This window comes from Heterodontus francisci, chromosome 36 (assembly GCF_036365525.1).
Source record: "Heterodontus francisci isolate sHetFra1 chromosome 36, sHetFra1.hap1, whole genome shotgun sequence".
NCBI classification, from domain to species: Eukaryota; Metazoa; Chordata; class Chondrichthyes; order Heterodontiformes; family Heterodontidae; genus Heterodontus; species Heterodontus francisci.
Window position 1 is genome coordinate 41,428,490 of NC_090406.1, and position 20,105 is coordinate 41,448,594.

At 41.1% G+C, this 20,105-nt stretch overlaps 1 protein-coding gene across 1 annotated transcript in view; it reads right to left on the bottom strand.

Annotated features, from left to right (window-relative positions):
• Nucleotides 1-426: 426 nt before the first annotated feature.
• LOC137351766 (cysteine dioxygenase type 1-like) overlaps nt 427-20,105 on the bottom strand; it is a 43,323-nt gene continuing 23,644 nt past the window's right edge. Inside the window, exons 2-5 of the mRNA XM_068016576.1 lie at nt 15,465-15,542; nt 6,485-6,645; nt 3,265-3,434; nt 427-1,551 (exon numbers count right to left, since the gene is read on the bottom strand). Coding sequence (XP_067872677.1) covers nt 1,522-1,551; nt 3,265-3,434; nt 6,485-6,645; nt 15,465-15,542 — 439 coding nt within the window. The 3' untranslated portion in view covers nt 427-1,521. The remainder of the gene's footprint in view (nt 1,552-3,264; nt 3,435-6,484; nt 6,646-15,464; nt 15,543-20,105) is intronic.

Consider the following 20,105-nt stretch of genomic DNA (forward strand, 5'->3'; position numbering starts at 1 on the left):
CTCTAAGGTGGCCTAGCAAATCACTAGGTTGTCAGGGCAGAATGAATCCAGCCATACCAGTGTCATCCACATTCTGAGACCAAATAAGATCAATATCAGCCAGCGTTCTCCCTTACTGTGCAATAAACCTCGTTGGAAAGTAGTCAGGAGAAGACAGGTTCAGGTTTGGAAATGATGTTAAAACAGCCCATGAAAATTAGCAAAACTCTCTGGAATATGTTGACAAATTGATTAAGCTTTAGAGCATGCAGTATCATAACATTTAACACCACAGAACAAGAACATTCAGCTCATTGTACCTGTGCTCACTCTTTGAAACAACTATCCAATTAGTCCCATTACCCCACTCTGTCCCCATAACCCTGCCTCATTTGTGGCACTGTGCTGTAGAGACACTGATAACACAACAAAAACACTTACAAAGTCTGACAAAAGTTATACATTTTATTGTTCACTTTTAGTAATCAATCTTGTAATAAGAATCATGAACATTGTGAAGTTTTACGATGGGATATCAAATCGCCTCTTATGAATATAGAAATTGTTTGAGATATTTGTGGATAAATGCTTGACATGTTGGTGCAATGCTCCTTGCCCATTGTTGTAGTGAGGTCTTGGCCTGTTTATTGTAAATGGTTCATTGACTCTGTTGAAATAGGACACGGGGAAATATCATACCAGTATGACCGATTCCTTACAACCATCCAAGTGGTTATAAGACAGAATTTTGGAAAACGAGGTGGTCACATCATTTAGAAGGCAAGACTGATTATTCTAGGAAATAATGAGTGGGTTGAGACCCTTTTGGGATAGCCTGAATGCCCACGAGGAGTTGGAGAGGAATGTTTAACAGAATACTCCTGAACTGGTTATAGGCATTTGTCTCTTACCATCTCAGGAGTGGAGAGGAAGGGATGGTGAAATTTGATGGAGCCAAGATTCAAGAGCCAAATGGTTTTCCCTTATCCTAGATGCATAAACCTAAAAAGTATTCATCCATTAATATCTCAAGCAATAATTTCAAGCCTATAGTCTGGGATTGTCACTGCCTTTCCCTGATAATGCAGTGGTGTGTCCCAGAATAAGGTGTGGTCTACAAGGAATTGGGGAGCGTTTTGTCTGTCTGGCTACTTGCACTGAGCAAACAGCACACAGAGAACACACCCAAATTAAACATCCAATTCTTTATCTTCTTGCTTGGGGAAAGCAGTTCATAACCCGCTGATGAGCATAGACACAGGAACTAGAAGGAACCCATGTGAAAGGAAAGTGGAAAGATACAAGGCAAAGAAAGTTCTTGGTTTAAAGTGAAAATACAAGAACATTTTCAAACTACTTTTTGTGCTTAAAAATCATGCAAAAATAGAATCTGGTGATTAAGCGTTCATTTAAAGAGAAATCCTCACTGGGAAAGCAATTCACCAAAAAAAAAAATGTTCTTTAGACTATCCGTCGACATCTTGATCATGACAATAAGAGTAGCCATTATGTTTCTCAGCTTCTCTTGGTCCACTGTCTGGTTCAGTTGTTTTCTTTTGATACTGAGGTTTCCTTTGAGAGATAGAAACATTCCGTCACTTCTATATTCAAGCATAGTTTCTTCCCTTTACCCCTACAGCTGTGCTTTTGTTCTGCCTCTCTGGTTACAATACATCGGAACGGTTCTCACTGTGTCATTGCACTCTTCAGCTACACTGCAACCTTCTGGCTAAGCTATAGCATATGAACCCCTTATAAAAGGTGTTATAGCATTAAATGTCCCACATGACAGAATCCCTCCCTCCTCTAGGAGGTATGCTACATCAGCAATGACCATTGATCATAGTTCTACCACAATCATTCCCAGTATGCAAAAAAAATAAATCCCTCATTACCCAAGCAAGTCTCCCCTCTGACAGATGTGATACACTCAAACAATGTTCCATGTGGCCATACCTAGGCCCCTTGCTGTTGTGCTATACATGGTCATGTCCTTTGGTATGGCACCTCCAAACTACACTGAAGCCAAGTGGTAGCATCCAGCTCCAACTATGCTACACTGCATGCTCCAGCTGCACCCATGCAATTCTCCTTGTGGCCATGCTCACCCTGGTCCTGCTACAGCCTGACAGTTATTGTGTCTGCAGAAATAAGAAACTCAGATTGCCTGATAATGAAGCATAGATTCTAGTTCTCTGTATTTAAATACATTATATGTAAATGACTGATATTATGTTATCACATTTTTTGAAAATGCTAAGAGGCTGCACCTTCATATTAACAATTAACAGTTTGATGTGGCTGGCTGTGTATCCAGGTAGGAGAAACAGCAGTGCATTGAATTCATAAATGGCTGAATGTGGGCCCGTGCACAGTGGCACAGAGGTCACTGGCATCAGGAGCACCACTGCATTGTAGCATGGTGGAATAATGCACTGTGGCATTTAAAGCATTGTACCATGGCATAGAATGCCTCCAGGAGCTCTCTTTTTCAATGCGATTCCCATTCACTGAGTTCCTGCTTTTTGCTGTACCCTGCAGGGACCTGCCAGTCAAAAGGTCAGGCAGTACCCCACAGAGGCTCAGTGATTGGGAAAAATGTCAGAAGGACAGTGGAAAGATCGTGGACAGTTCTGGATCTCCCACACAATTTCAGAAATAAATAACACAAGACATTTACTGGCAACTCATTTTTTTTGTAATACATATGCTCCAATTATTTTCCCTCCTCTCCTGAGTGTGCTGACTCTTGCAGAATTATGGTTTCATGAGTGTGGGCCTCCTTCTAACAATTTGTCCAAGTGGCTTAAAACGTGAATGCCAACAGACTACGAAAGCTTGGAGGACATCACAGTTATGCCTTATCCTGTCCTCACCATACAGTGCACTTTCCAGTAAGACACATTGGATGATGAACAAGAGTGGGAACCATGGCCAAATTTTCTTCCCATCTGTTGAGGGTATTGAGGGCAATTGTACAACATATATCACTGCCTTGGCTGTGTACAACAGTCTAGGGACTGTACCTTTTTATTCTGCCCACTTTAGTATCACACTGGGTAATGCATTTATCCACTGAGCCACCAGGGAGATAGTGACATGCTGGTTATCCAGTTTATATCACATTTCTAAACAAGAGAGAGATCTGGGACAAAATGAAACCACTAAACATTGGGCATCCAATGCCCAAGTACAGGGTTGCAGAGAACCTCAAGTACCACACACCACAGCTATTGTGGCCTTATTTCTAGGTGTTTTATCCAGATGCCTTTTTTCAACACTTACAAAAGGTGTTCTTTCACCAAATCTGCTCCAGAAAGTCATTTTGACTTCATTCTTGTGGCCTGTTCTTTCATCGAAACTATGACAGGTGTTGAATGGTGGAATGTACAGGTGAAGGCTGACTGCAGATTCTGTGTGGCTCACGTTTTCCACCCGGTGCAGGCCAATGCTATCTGTGGTTTGGGAGAGGGAGCATGCATCAGTTAGTTCATTGGAGTAACTTTCTAACTTTCCAATTATTTTGTCTCCTCTCAGCACAGGGATATGAGCAGCCACTGCCCTTTGGCACCTCATGTATGTGGCATTGATCAGGAGTGACATTCAGCAGTTCCATTGCAAGGAACAATCATAGCTGAATGAAATATTGTCAATCACCTGATGCCCATGTACTTGCACAAAGCAGCAGGGGTTACTGGTTAGTGATCAGGTGTGCTAACCCTGACTCATCTTTCCTCTCCGAAGCCCATGGGCACTTTAGCCATTTGGAACACCTCGATTAGCCTGGCTTGGTTATATAGCTCACCACTGACTGGCCAGTGAATTTGATACCTTTGGTATCGATCAAGTATTTTCCCCTTTTATTTTGAACTGTGCTTCCAGGCCAACATTTCTCAGTTAATATTACCAAAAATATCTTGTCATTCATTTACTATTTGTGGAGCCCAACTGTGTGCCCACGTTATGACAGGAAATGCAGTTCTAAATAATCGATTTCAAAAGCAAAATACCACAGATGCTGTAAATCTGAAATAAAAACAAAGTGCTGGAAATACTCAGGTCTGGCAATATCTGTGGAGAGAGAAGCAGAGAGTTAACGTTTCAGGTCTGTGACCTTACATCAGAAGCACTTTGGAATGTGCTGCGATCATGAGAAAGCTATGTAAAAATACAAGTTCCTTGCTTTAAAAAGGCAAAGCGGTTGCAGTTACCAACCTGTGTGTAGCTCAGATGGTGCTTTTGAACCACTGCCATTGAACAATTGTCAGAATAATCTCATATCTTATTAACATCCACAATAAAAAACCAAGATATTGAAATTCCCTCCATTCCCTTTCTTCAAGGCATTATCCATTTTAACACATCCATTAAAATAGCAGAGAAAGGAATTTTAGATGAATGTTTAGAGAGAAAGAGTTAACATTTCAGGTCAATGACATTTCAAAGATCTTTACAACCAACAAATTACTTGTGAACTGCATTTACAGTCATCAGGTGGGAAAATGTGGCACACAGCCAGGTCCCACAAATAGCAAACGAATGGTCTAGACGAAAGGTCATCAACCTGAAACGTTAACTCTGCTTCTCTCTCCACAGATGCTGCCAGACCTGCTGAATATTTCCAGCACTTTGTTTTTTATTTCAAGTTTCCAGCAGTAATTTGGTTTTGTGTCATATAAATGTTTTATAGTTTCATATCTGATATTTGTAAAACACAGTCTCAGGGTCGAAAACATGTTCCTCCCTACTTAAAACAAACTCAACAATTTATTGGACTTTGAGAGAAAGGAGTAGAACCGGCAGGGGTCGTGGGAATACGGAGAATAGGGAATAGAACCAGCAGGGCTGTGTGTGTTGTGCAATTGGGAATAGAACAGACAGGCTCTGCGGAAGCTGGGAAATTGGGGAATAGATCTGCAAGGGGAGAGAGATTGGGGAGTAGAGTCACAGGGACCATAGGTTATTGGAGTGTGGGGAGAAAAACTGCAAGGGCCACAGGTGCTGGGAGAGTGGGGGTGGGGGGAGAAAGAGAATGAAAGAAACTAGGTAGGATATTGCTGAAAGAATAATGAATTGACCTGAAATTGATTGGAAAAGTAGGAAAAAGCCCCTCAAAATCTTCAAAGGTCAGTCCTAAAGTTCGGAGACCATTAAGCTCATAGAAACCTGCATTATCCCTATTCTAGCACTCAACTAGCTCTTTATATTTTGCTTCCAGGTATCGATCACTCTTTGTGAAGAAATATTTCCTGTCATTCAGCCCTAAATTTTCATTTTACAACCTATGTATAAATATCACTACAGTCTTTATAAGGAAATATCTGGTACTTGCAAGTAGCCTTTAAAGTGAAAAAATGCAAATTTTGCAATAGAATTGTAGGTGTTGGTAACACTGAGATTAGTCAAACATGAGAATCCTTCATATAATTATTTCCAATTCATTTAATTAATATAAACATACTTAACTTCCTAACTCCTCCATTATAACCTTTCTTCTATTTCATCAATAGTACCATAATCATTCCTTCGTTGAAATGTTCTCCTTCATTCTTTATCATGCTACAATTAACTACATTCTTTTCTTCCTCCCTGAATCCAAATGGAGACTCATTGATATCATCATCAAGTGTAGGAGATGTTGCAGAGTGCAGCTTCTCAACATTCTTTACCTTCTCTGCTTCTGCTTTGAACCGAGGTGGAGTCCTGCACTATTCACCTTCATCTAGCTTGCTCAAAAACATTTAGAGTTATTGTCAGGGAGCTCCTGCCAAATATGATTTACAGAGTGCCTCACCTTGGGGGACCCAATAATGCCATTGGCTCCTGATTTGGAATAACAACTTAAAAGTGCCTTTTGGAGTAAAGCTCAATGTTCCAGAAGTAATTAACAGGTCAAACTATCATGTTAAAGATATCAAAAATAATGCAGAAAGGAATGTCATATGAAAGCTTTAAGTGTTCTTCCACCAATCATTTCAAGGCTAATACTTCAATAGAATGATTGTTCACCACCTTAATGAGCACATAAACACACAATTCTTCCAGTGAAATCTACTTATGGTAATCATTTTACCAAAATAAATAAAGGGTCATGTGACAATCCACAGATCTGACCTCCTAAAGTTGAATATTTAGAGGGATGACTTATTCAACCGAAACCTATTATTGCATCTGTAAGGGTTTGTTTGGAACAATCATTGGTGTTTAGTTTCATTTAACTCAGTGTTAATTTCTTATGCAATTTCTGCATCTTAAATATTTTTTTAAAGAAGTATTATCTCCAGTATTGTTGATTGTTTGCAACGTAATTACAGCTGCAAAGTGCTTTAGATGGGTATTCCTTTGGAGTTTCTATAGTGCTGCACACACACCTAGACCAGTCCAATCAAACACTAAAAGTAGTAAGAAAGTTTATTACCAACCGGCTGTCAGAACGCCCAGTGTATAGTATCTGGCAGCTTTAATCCAACTTAAAATGCAGCCTTATTGTTAAAGAGAACCTCACCATGGATGTAGGTGCACTGATTTTCATCAAATGTTTTCTCCCATTTCTTGGTCAGCTCCTGGTTCTTGTGATTAACATCTGGCCAGTTAAACTGTGTTTCTTTCAGCTGCCCCTGTAGTAGTTTCAGGAAGCAATGTGAATTGGAGTGGTCATGGATACTGCTGCGGAGCAACCAGACAAAAGACACTCAAACAAATGGTAACAAATGAAAGAGTTGATATAAAGCACAGATCAGAGAACCCTAGCTTTGTCTGAGATGCTCAAGTTTCAAATGAGAACAAGGAGCTCCCCAAATGCTAGTAAGTAAAGGCAATGCCCAGGGTAGCACTGAGCCACATCAGTACAAAAGGTCCTGGGGACTATTCCTGGTTTGTGCTGATCAAAACAAAAATGAACAGTGAATTTGCTACATCTGGCCTTAGTGAGTCTGGAAACGCTGCTCATGTGGACTTTGGTGTCAGATCTTATATCCTGCATATTCTAAAAGCCTGCTGACACTTACAGTTCTCCAGCAGAGAAGGGAGAAACTTGTAGATGAAATACAAATGAGGATAAAAAAAAAACAAACACTGAATGGCATACCATGGAGACATCTGTTAATTTTAGTATCAATTCCCCAGGATAAAGAGATGGTCAGGACATGCTAGGTGATGGTAAAAATCTGGTTTGGAGTCCAGCTGTGATCCCAGAGCAATGCAAGTCAAAATGCTGCCATGACACAAGGGAGCATTCGGTACATTGCAAATTTACAAAAGAGGGGAAGAAAAAAAAAAAGCAAGAGTTTGATTCCTCACAAAATTGGATGGACACAAGTCATGATGTTTCAGGACAAAATGGAATTATACAATAGGTTTGTTTGTCATTTGATTTGACAGATGCTTCAGTACTGTTAGACCAGAACAATGGCTGTAGAACAATTCATGAATTCAGGTCCATTTTCCTTTCGGATTGAAAGCAAAGTAACCATGGTCAAATTGACATATCAGATTGTCTCCTACAGAGTTTCATTCTGCCAAATGGGTTCTTATCTTTCATATGATTCACGTTAACCTGGTGATTTTCTGTAATGGAGCAGGAAATCAATCACAAAATATTCCAGTTATTAAACAATGTTCTTAGACTTTCCCCACTTACTGATAATTAATCACCTAATTTCCCACTGTAAAACTACCACCCATTGCCCTAGGACTTTCATTCTGCCCTGTGGGTCCATACCTTTCATAATAATCACATTAACCTGGTGATTTTCTGTAATGGAGCAGGAAATCAATCACAAAATATTCCAGTTATTAAACAATGTTCTTAGACTTTCCCCACTTACTGATAATTAATCACCTAATTTCCCATTGTAAAATCACCACCCATCTCTTTCTAGATAATATTTCAGCAATGTCAACAGCATTGAGTGTTACAATAGTTAAAAGGAGAAATGGCGGGAGAAATGGCAACCTTCTACTTTTAATTATATTTTTCTCTTCATTTCATCCCTCTATTGATTTTTTTAATTCATTTGGTCTGATGATGATTGAGAGCATTTAATTATTTCAAATCTCTATTATATGATATTCCCCAGGAGTTTGGGATTATCATTTTAGTAAGGGATCATTGGCTTCAATTAGAACAACCTTCACCAACCACCCCCACCCCCTCCCCAAGATGGGCAGGAGAGAGTTTCGAAACCCACCCCATTTCCATCCCTTTAAATTTTAAAGTCCATAACTCAAGCCACAGGTGAGGTTAGAACCATAGAAAAATTACAGCACAGAAAGGAGGCTATTCAGCCTGTTGTGTCTGTGCCAGCTGAAAAAAAACTAGCCGCCCAATCTAATCCCACCTTCCAGCACCTGGTCAATAGCCTTGCCGGTTACAGCACTTCAAAAAGGTTGGACAACCCTGATCCAAGTCAATAAAAAAAAATTATAAATAGCTAAGCCCCAGCATTGATCCCTGTAGCAACCCATTAGTAACAGTCTGCCAAGCTGAAAATGACCTGTTAATTCCTACACTTTGTTTTCTGTCCTTTTAACCAATCTCTCGGCATACTTGTATATTGTTCTTATCTTGTGAGACAACATCTTGTGTGGCACCTTATCGAAAGATCATGAGAAATAGGAGCAGGAGTAGGCCATTTGGCCCCTCAAGCCTGCTCCACCATTCAATAAGACCTTGGCTGATCAGATTGTGGCCTTGCCTCCTGCCTGCCCCCCACATAGCCCTAGACTTCCTTGTAGACCAAATAATTGTTGAACTCAGCATTGAATATATTCAATGACCCAGCCTCCACTGCTGTCTTGAAGAGAATTCCAAAGATTAACAATCCTCAGAGGAAATTCCTCCTCAGCTCTGTTAAATGGGAGACCCTTTATTTACAATTTTTGTCCTACATAGGTGGCTGGCTTGGAAAGATAAAAGGCATTAAAAATTTATCTTACTATTAATCAAAACAACAAATGTGTATTTGTGAAGAGGCTTTAAATGAGATTAATTTATTGACTTATTTTCACATCACTATGTTGGACACTGATTTAGAGAGATACTTAGCATTATTTTGCTTACACAAGTAGTCAATGTCTGCCTGCATACTTGTTGCAGCAACAGTGAGTATCCCAGACAGATATCCATTTGTCAGGAGTGATCTTGATTACTCTCTCTCCCTGTGTTCCCCCCTCTGTCATCCTTGCTCTGTGTTCCCCCTCTCTCCCTCATTGCAGAGAGCAGGAGCGCTCAGCACAGCAGCTTTGTGGTTGGTCAGTTTAAAAAAAAAATCATGCTGAGTTTCACAGCTGACAAGTGCTAGCATTGGTAAAAGCAATTTCCCAACTTTGGACAGATTTGGAGTTCTCTGGTAGCCTTTTTAAAAAAAGGCTAGATAATTCACCTGCTCCAGATGGCTTGCATCCCAGGTTGCTAAAAGAAGTGGGGCTGGAAATAATGGAAGGGCTTGCCATAATCTTCCAATCTTCACTGAAGCTGGGAATGTGCTAGAGGATTGCAGAATGGCATATGTGAGACCCTTATTCAGGAAAGGGTATAAGGACAGTCCTAGTAAGTACAGGCCAGTTAGTTTATCAAATATAAAAGCAAAATACTGCAGATGCTGGAAATCTGAAATAAAAACAAGAAATGCTGGAAATGCTCAGCAGGTCTGGCAGCATCTGTGGAGAGAGAAGCAGAGTTAACGTTTCAGGTCAGTGACCCTTCATCAGAACATCAGTGGTGGGTAAGGTTTTAAAAAAAACAATAATCAGGAAAAGAATCAATACACACTTGAAGAGGTTTGAGTTAATTAAGGATAGCCAGCATGGATTTGTAAAAGGCAGATCATGCTTGACTAATCAAATTGAATTTTTTGATGAAGTAACAGAGAAGGTTGATGAAAGGAAATGCTTTGGATGTTGTTTGTATAGATTTTAAGAAGATGTTTGATAAAGGAACCACTTAAAAGTCTGGTCAAAAAAAAAAGAGGCTCATGGAATATGAGGGTCAGTGTCCAATTGGATAAAAATATTGGCTTAAGGACAGAAAACAGTGAGTCATAGCAAGAGAAAAAGATTAGTGAAGACAAATGTTGGTCCCTTACAGTCAAACAGGGGAAATTATAAGGGGGAAACAAAGAAATGGCAGAACAATTAAACACATACTTTGGTTCTGTTTTCACAAAGGAGGACACAAATAACCTCCCAGAAAGTGAGCTGTGAGGAGGATGCAAAGAGGCTCCAATGTGATTTGGACAAGTTGGGTGAGTGGGCAAATGCAGTATAACATGGATAAATGTGAGGTTATCCACTTTGGTTGTAAAATCAGAAAGGCAGATTATCTGAATTGCGATAGATTGGGAAAGGGGGAGGTGCAATGAGACCTGTGTGTACTTGTACACCAGTCGCTGAAAGCAAGCATTCAGGTGCAGCAAGCAATTAGGAAGGCAAATGGTACATTGGCCTTCATTGCAAGAAGATTTGAGTACAGGAGCAAGGATGTCTTACTGCAGTTATACAGGGCCTTGGTGAGACCACATCTGGAGTATTGTGTGCAGTTTTGGTCTCCTTATTGGAGGAAGGATGTTCTTGCCATGGAGGGAGTGCAAAGATTTACTAGGCTGATTCCTGGGATGGCAGGATTGACGTATGAGGAGAGATTGGGTCGACTAGGCCTATATTCACTAGAGTTTAGGAGAATGAGAAGGGATCTCAGAAACCTATAAAATTCTAACAGGACTAGACAGGCTAGATGCAGGGAGGACGTTGCTGATGGCTGGGAAGTCCAGAACCAGGGGTCACAATCTCAGGATACAGGTATGCCATTTAGAACTGAGATGAGGAGAAATTTCTTCACTCAGAGGGTGGTCAACCTGAGAATGATATGAAACGCCTGCAACAGGACATAGATAGGCTAGCAGAATAGGCAGAGGTGGCAGATGGAATTTAATACTGAAAGGTATGAGGTGATGCATTTTGGCAGACGGAATAGAGAGTGGCAACATCTACTTAGTAGCACAGTACTAAAAAGTGTGCAGGAACAGAGGGACCTGGTGGTGCATGTGCTTAGATTTTTGAAGGTGGCAGGCCATATTGAGAGAGTGGTTAGTAAAGCATATGGGATCTTGGGCTTCATCAGCAGAAGCATTGGGTACAAAACCAAGGAAGTTAAGCTGAACCTTTACAAAGATCTGGTTAGGCCCCAATTGGAGTATTGTGTCCAATTCTGGTCAACACACTTCAGGAAGGATGTAAGAGTCCAGAGGAGATTTACCAGAACGGCTTCAGGGATTGGGGATTTTAGTTACAAGGTTAGGTTGGAAAACGGAGGATGTGTTCCTTAGAACGAAAGGAGATTGAGGGGAGATTTAATAGAAGCATATAAGATTATGACAGGATTAGCTAAGTTAGACAAGAAAACAAAAACTGTTCCTATTAACAAATGGCACAAGGACTAAGGGACACAGATTGAAGATTTTGGGCAAGAGATGCAAGGGGAATATGAGGAAGAACTTTTTTAAAAAAAACACAGCAAGTGATAATGACCTGGAACTCGCTGCCCACAAGGGTGGTGGAAGTGAAAACAATCAATGATTTCAAAAGGAAATTGAATGGCCACTTGAAAAGACTTGCAGGAATTGAGCGGAGGAGGAGGACTGGCTGAATATCTCCATGGAGAGCTGACTCGATGGACCGAATGGCCTCCTTCAGTGGCGTAAATGACTTGATGACACTATGATTTAACAGGGTACATGTGGAGAGGCTGTTTCTTCTGGTGAAGAGTCTAGAATTAGAGTTCATAGTCTCAGTCATTTAGGGCTGAGAGGAGGAGAAATTTCTTTACTCAGTTGGTTATGAATCTTTGAAATTCTGTACCTCAAAAGGGCTGTGGATACTCAGACATTGAGTATATTCAAGGCTGAGATCGATAGATTTTTGGACTCCAAGTGATATGGGAATCAGGCAGGAAAATGGAATTCAGTCGAACAGCCATAATCTTATTGAATTGTGGAGCAGGCTCGAGGGGCTTGATGGTCTGTCTACACCTGGTCCTATTTCTGATGTTGTTAAATCGGACCTCTGACCAAACTTATCATCCCTCCTAACTTTTCCTTTATTGACTTGCTGTCTGTGAAGCACTTTCGGATTTTTTTTTTAAAAAACATTAAAGGCACTATATAAAAATTCTTGTTGCCTGTGTCAATGTTTTTCCTAACTCTTGTGGAAGCAGTCACTACAAGGAAAAGGCCCATCAGCTCCTGTGACCTTTTCAATGTTACTCACAGCCCAAATTAACTGTCCCCATGAAAAATCTGTGTCTCCAGGAGAGAAAAGGAGGAAAAATTGGGGAAGTAAAACAGAAGAGAATACAATACCTTGTGAAGGGCACAATATGGAGACATGTTAATTTTAGTACTTTTTCCCCCCGGATAAAGTGGTAGTCAGAACACGCGAGGTAAAAAAAAACTGCTGCAAAGCCTTGTAAACTTGAGAGTCCAGCTTTTTTCTTTTTAATTCTTTCATGTGTTATGACTGACCACTCCTGTCAAAGCCCCCAAATCAAAATATATGATATGATTCTGATTGTGGTGGAACCAGTGCACTGTTAATTTAATCCTGTCGCTTCACACATCGGCTAATATATTTTAAAAAACTTTCCAAATTAAAGACCCAGCCAAATTGTACCATCTATTAACTCCTGAATGAGGCTAACCAAACCAGGTGTCTTTAAATCAACAAATTAACTCTAAGAATTTAGTTCCTCTAATTAAACACTATGACGATAAACAACATTTAATAGGAAAAAAATAGAGTCCTTGCAAATTTTGACTCCAATGTTGCTTGAAGTCCTCATTGAATGTTGCTTTCCTTCTCCAGCGAATTTCAACAATTAACGACTTGCAAACTCTTTCAATGGAATCAAGCTGACTTTAGAGTTTTTGAGGGATAAAAGATTGTCACAGTCTAACTTTACTTTCTTCAATTTAAATTACCAGAGGTGTGTGTTTTGGCTTGACTTTTTCTTAGAATTTTGAGAGATAATAATAAATAGACTAAAATCCTATTCCTTCAATTTAAATGGTTGAGCGCTCTTTTTCAGGTGCTAAACACAGTTATGACCTCTGTGTCTGTGTTAGAACAAACTGCCTTCAACTAAAAGCCAAATCAAAACTGAATTGTAACAACCACTCCCAGTGGTTGTATCTATGGTAACGAGAATGCACCCTTTGAATTCCAGTCTCCAAATAGCTGTTTCTAAGGCAATGAAAATGCACCTTCCTATAACTCCTGAGGTTTGCTGGTTCTTAAAGCAATACTGATCCCTTGCAAACCTGAAAGGCAAACCGCATATTCCTGAAAAAAAAACCTACAGGAGCATGACACATGGGATGTGGGAGGCACTGGCAAGGCCAGCATTAGTTGCCCATCACTAATTGATCTCGAGTAGGTGGTGGTGAGCTGTCTTCTTGAACTGCTGCAGTCCATCTGGTATGGGTATGCCCACAGTGCTGTTAGGAAGGGAGTTCAGGATTTTGACCCAGCAACAGTGAAGGAACAGCAATATATTTTCAAGTCAGGATGTAGTGTGACTTGGAGGGGAACGTGCAGGTGGTGGTGTTCCCATGCATCTGCTGTCCTTGTCCTTCTAGGAGGAAGAGATCACGGGTTTGGAAGGTGCTGTTGAAAGAGCCTTGGTAAGTTGCTGCAGTGCATCTTGTATATGGTACATACTGCAGCCACTAAGTGTCGGTGGTGGAGGGAGTGAATGTTGAAGGTAGTAAATGGGATGCCAGTCAAGTGGGCTGCTTTGTCATGGATGGTGTCGAGCTTCGAGTGTTGTTGGAGCTGCACCCATCCAGGCAAGTGGACAGTATTCCATCACACTCCTGACTTGTGCCTTGTAAATGGTGGACAAGCTCTGGGGAGTCAGGAGTCCAACTCGGTTCTTTTGAATGAGGAGAGTCAGCTGTGTTCCCAGAGCAATGTCAATCAAGAATGTGTGCTATGTTAAAACATTGCCATGTCATAATCGAAACATTTGGCACAATGGGAATTTTAAAAAGGGAAGAGGGGAAGAAAAAAATGTTGATTCCTCACAAGGTCCGATGGACACAAGTCATGTTGTTTCAGGACATAAATTGTATTTAAAAAATGGGTTTATTTATCGTTTGACTTGGCAGATAAGCATCAGTACTGTTGCCTACTGACAATGGACAAACAGTTCATGAATTCAGGTCCATTTTTCCTTTCTGATTGAAAGCAAAAGCAACCATGGTCAACTTGACTCATCAGATTAGCTCTCAGTTTCATTCTGCCTTGAGTTCATATCTCTCATAGCAATCATATAAACCAGGTGATTTTCTGTAATGGAGCAGAGAATCAATAAGCACTACTCCAGTTAGATTAGACATTGTCCTTAGTCCATGATAATTGGTCACATGATTTCCCAGTGTAAAGACACCATCCAGCTTTCTGGGTAATGTTGTTACTGAAATATTGAGCGTAAACAATATTAGAATATTACAGCGCAGTACAGGCCCTTCGGCACTCGATGTTGCTTATTGTTAACAGGGAAGTAGACCCACAGTGGTAAAGGTTTATCACTGCCCTGATTTTAACTGCCTGTCTATGATAAGAGGTTATTAATTTAGCCAGTTGTTAGTTGGGAGGCTGACCCACAAGATACATACGGCTGGGTTTCCATGTTGGTGGTCTCGCTGGAATCGTCAGCTAATTTAAAGACTCATTTGCCCCTTCCTGCCTCCTAGTAAATATTGGGGCCATTATTTCTGTGTGTGATGTGCCCCCAACCCATGGTAATAGTTCAATTATCTGAATGAGAGTAGAGCTAATTATACATAGCAATTTACATCATTCATAAAATAAAAATACATTTGAGCTAATACAGTTGACATTGTATATTCCAAATGATCCTTTCTTTAATTTTTTTTTAAAAAGTCTGATGCAGAAATTTGCATTTCGACACTTAAGTGTGGCAGAGGGACAAGAGATTCATACCAGATATTATGGTTCTGATTTTAACCCATTCAAAACCCATCCACTTGCAGAGTTAAAATTGGGCCCTATAGCCTCGGGGAGAGTGCGGAGGAGCATGTTATTAGCCTATCAAATCCAACAAGGTCGGGGATGTGGAGGCCTGCCAATCTTAATGGCAGGGCCTCTTCACAATATCGTTGGGCTGCATCCTGCCCAGAAGCTGGTTAAATGGACAGCTTGGCTGGCAGGCAGCTGGGAAAAATAGGAGCAGGAGGCTGCAGTTGGGAACCCACAGGAGTGGATATTCAGTGGAAATGTTATTGGGCTATGATGTGGTCACAGCGAATAACTAACCAAACAGTCACACATGGAAAATGGATATTTGGGCAAAGGGTGCCTGGCACCTGTGGAATTATACCTACTAAGTGTTATTGACTCCAAAAGAGAAAATGGTTAAAAAAAAAAATCTGTATTTCAGTATCATTCTCCTCGGTGGTTTCCCTTACCTGCCATGTCCTTCTCCCCAGCACAGAATCATTAGGTTAAACTTTCCATTTCCTTCATCCACGAGGTTTCGAGTGTACCTGCAAGCATACAAGATCAAGCTATAGCCACAGAATATAAACTGAGAACTTTCAAACAAAAAGCACACACCATCTAACATTTATGATTTGACCAACTGCTGTCCTCTACTCACTATCTGATGCCGTTCAAGTGGGAAGGGATCCATGTTCAGTTAAGTGATCCTGTGCTCCTGGTGGAAAGCCTTATTTAAAGGAAGCGAGTTGGAGATAGGGTGGTATCTACTGTTTAATCCAAACTTTCTTTGAGTCTGTTGGGAGCGTTTTATTTACCCTTGTATCTCAGTACTTTTTCTGTCCTGAGGTAAAGTTATTTTACAATTGGATATTGGGAAGCACTGAGATATTCTTGAATACAAGATGTGGAGACTGCATATGGGAGTGACCAACATCACAGAACCCTGGAAAAGACCCAAAGTAGACTGAAACTTGTAGTTGATACCCTGCATGCATTCGATGATCCTTCCCTTACTCCTGTACCAGAAGATAGATTTGGATTACCATTAATTGTAGCACGTAATAATAGTCCTTTAGCTAACACCCACAGATAACTGATGGCGTGCATGGGCCCCAGCTTTCACAATATATATTAATGACTTGGGTGAGGGAACTAAATGTAACATTTCCAAGTTTGCAGACAACATAAAGCTGGGGGGAATGTGAGCCGTGAGGAGGATGCAAAGAGGCTCCAATGTGATTTGGACAAGTTGGGTGAGTGGGCAAATGCATGGCAGATGCAGTATAACGTGGATAAATGTGAGTTTATCCACTTTGGTTGTAAAAACAGAAAGGCAGATTATCTGAATGGTGATAGATTGGGAAAGGGGGAGGTGCAATGAGACCTGGGTGTCCTTGTACACCAGTTGCTAAAAGCAAGCATTCAGGTGCAGCAAGCAGTTAGGAAGGCGAATGGTATGTTGGCCTTCATTGCAAGAGGATGAGTACAGGAGCAAGGATGTCTTACTGCAGTTATACAGGGCCTTGGTGAGACCACATCTGGAGTACTGTGTTCAGTTTTGCTCACCTTATCTGAGGAAGGATGTTCTTGCCATGGAGGGAGTGCAAAGAAGATTTACTAGGCTGATTCCTGGGATGGCAGAATTGACATATGAGGAGAGATTGGGTTTACTAGGCCTATATTCACTAGAGTTTAGAAGAATGAGAGGGGATCTCAGAAACCTATAAAATTCTAACAGGCTAGACGCAGGGAGGATGTTCCCGATGGCTGGGGAGTCCAGAACCAGGGGTCACAGTCTCAGGATACGGGGTATGCCATTTAGAACGGAGAAGAGAAGAAATTTCTTCACTCAGAGGGTGGTGAACCTGTGGAATTCTCTACTGCAGAAGGCAGTGGAGGCCAAGTTATTAAATATATTCAAGAAGGAGATAGATAGCTTTCTTAATGCCAAAGGGATCAAGGGATATGGGAAGAAAGCAGGAACAGAGTACTGAATTAGACGATCAGCCATGATCTTTTTGAATGGCGGAGCAGGCCTGAAGGGCCGAATAACCTACTCCTGCTCCTATTTGCTATGTTTCTATATGTACAGTAGTGAAATCCAAGGGCACCACAAAATAAACATTGAAATCACTGGATCAACATAAAGCTACTTGATGCAGCTACCAACCAGAAACTCTTAAGAAACAGGTAAGCCATCATGTGGAGATCCAGCATCACTGTTCAGGTCCTGAGACCACATTGTGCAGCTAGTATTTTAATGAGCCTTGTCCACAGGTCCTGAGCATCACAGGCACTTCTGCACTGCATTATTCTGCACCAAGTGCAATGGGTGTGCAGAAGGCCACACCCAATGCATGTCAGAGCTATCTGAACCCTGTATGACATTGTAGGCTCCATAGTAACATACTGGTACATCTCTGGTTTCATTTAAGCTCTTCCCTCTCCCCATTTGGTAAATTTGATTTGAAAAGCACTGCTGACTGTTCCATTTGCAGCCACCACTGTGCAGTCAGGGAGCAGGAGACCAGGAGAGCTGTAAGCAGGAGCTCAGGGTTCAGAGTGAAGAAAGTGGGAACTGGAGAAAGGCAAGTTGGAGACCAGGAACCAAAGAGAGGTGAGTAAAATAGAAAATACAGAATAGACAGGAGAGCAAGTCTGGACCAGGGGCAGATAAATTATGTGCAGCACCACCCATTGTGTATAAAACAACTCCTGCACTTTCAACCACCCCTCCCCCCATCTCCTCCACAGTGATCTAATTTCTATTCTTATGCATTTTATCTTTTATTAAGAACATCTATCTGATCTAACAATTCACGTTGTTTTTAAATTAATAATGATAATATAGTCAGACTGGTCTGTGTCCAGATTCCCATTATTGGGTATAGAACAGGGACCTGACCATTCACCTTACTGGTCTGTGGCAGAGTGGAAATTATGATGTGCCACTAAGAGCAGGGGCTGAATGTGCTTGCACAATTTCTGGGGTCTAGGAATTTAGGTAAATAAGGCAAGTGCCTGTGCCAGTACTGGTACATCTTGGGCACCCACTGGGGAGTGGGGGAGCAGATCTAAGACAGCCAGGAAGCTGTATTCAGATAAAGCAGCAAAACTAGCTAAGAGGTATTAGAAACTCTTGGATCAGTCTCTAAGCAGGGCACCAAATTAAATGCTGCCAGATTCAACCTTCTGAGATTTTCCAGTTCATGACTTATGCTTGGAAACCCATGTGTAGGCTCCACTTCTTTGCTACATAGTACTCAATGCAGAAATCTTGCCAAGTCCCTCCTGTTAGGAACCTGCAGGAAACTCGCAAAGGATGATCCTTGAATGCTACTGGGTCCCACCCAATATGGAGCTAATGTCCATTGGTGCAGGTTAAGGTGAACTTTAATCTGAGTCTGACCTCATAATACATAATCCTGATACTGAGTGGAATCATGTTCCCCAACCCATGGAATTCCCACAGCGACGAAGCCATAATCCTTTTGAGAAAAAAAAATCATTCACCTGTCACTCTTGCTATCCATCTACTCAGGAGGGTCCAGGAGTAGTTAGTGTTTGAATAGAGGACAAAATAAAATATATGCATGTACTTAAAAAAAAAGTTCTAATATGGTGAGCCTGGTTCTGTTCCTTTGACAGTGCGTACAACAATGATAGACATAAGTAGTGCAATATTGCATTGATCACTCCAATTCATTTGGAGGGAGGTGGGCTATAGTCATTAAAGTTTTTAAAGGGAACAAGGGTACATTTGGCATTTTAGTTAACTGTACCAACTCTTAACCAGTATGTATAATTGGTATATAAGCTATTATCCTCCAAATGGTAATGGTCAGTGCTTAGATGTTCTTATAATACGTGGGCCTGATACGGTTTAATTTTTTTTTGCAGGGAGCGGAGGGACAGCACAAAATAAATTACTTTTAGTGGCTGAGAAACCAAGGACTATTTCAAAGCAACAATTCATTAGTGCCACTATTGATGTTTAATTAACATTGGACAAGGTGTGGAGGGATTTCAATAGATGCTTGGCTGGCTGGTGCAACAAGTTGTATAGGAAGGTTTTATTACATCACTGATCGCACTCATTGACCAAGCACAATGTAGACACATAAATTCCATACCACCTGCCTTCCATCCACTGCTCAAACAGGTTGGGCTCCTTAAAAAGGTCAGTGTGTTCTGTTAGCAGTGTAAAAAAAAAAAGGGGCAGCTGTAGCAAGGTCCTAATGTCCATGATCTACCCTTGATCTTGAGTTGCCATAAATGGCCTTACTGAAAGTCAGATGACAGTAGAGCTCAAGGACAAATTTGGTTACAACAGGTGATGACATAGGCAGGATGGAATGATGATGAGAGTTGGTTGTGGGGGTGGGGTGGAGGGCAGGGTGGTGGAGGAGGGAACAGAGACCAAGAAAATGATAGTGTGGTTTTCAATTGACCCATTCTTTATAGGCGCTTTTGCTGACTTTATCCATCATCATGAACATTTCACAACACTAACACAGCTACAAGAATGGAATGTACTGGCAAGAAAAAGGGCTTTGTTTGCGAGGTCACTATGCAGTAAAACGAAGAAAGAGACCATCGTGACATGTATGCTGAACTTTTGGCAACAGTCACAAAATTTGCAACAAAAAAAAGTGTGCAAGATGAGTATACCCACTGAAGTGGAGACTCTTAGTTCTAGGATTCGGAGTCTAGCCAGACTCCCATACACAGTAATACAAAAGCAAAATACTGCGGATGCTGGAAATCTGAAATAAAAACAAGAAATGCTGGAAATACTCAGCAGGTCTGGCAGCATCTGTGGAGAGAAAAGCAGAGTTAATGTTTCGGGTCAGTGATCCTTCTTCGGAATCCAGAGTTCGGAGCTTCGGAGTTCCAAAGAAGGGTCACTGACCCGAAACGTTAACTCGACTTCTCTCTCCACAGATTATTGGACTTAGGGAGTTAGAATGAAGAAAAAAGATGCAATATAATGTCAGCTCAGTGGTATCCTTCTCATCACTGAAGTCAGAATGATGTGGGTTCAAACCCCGCAGTAGGACTAAAATACATAATCTGAGCTGATACTTTGCTACATTGTCTCGTGAAAG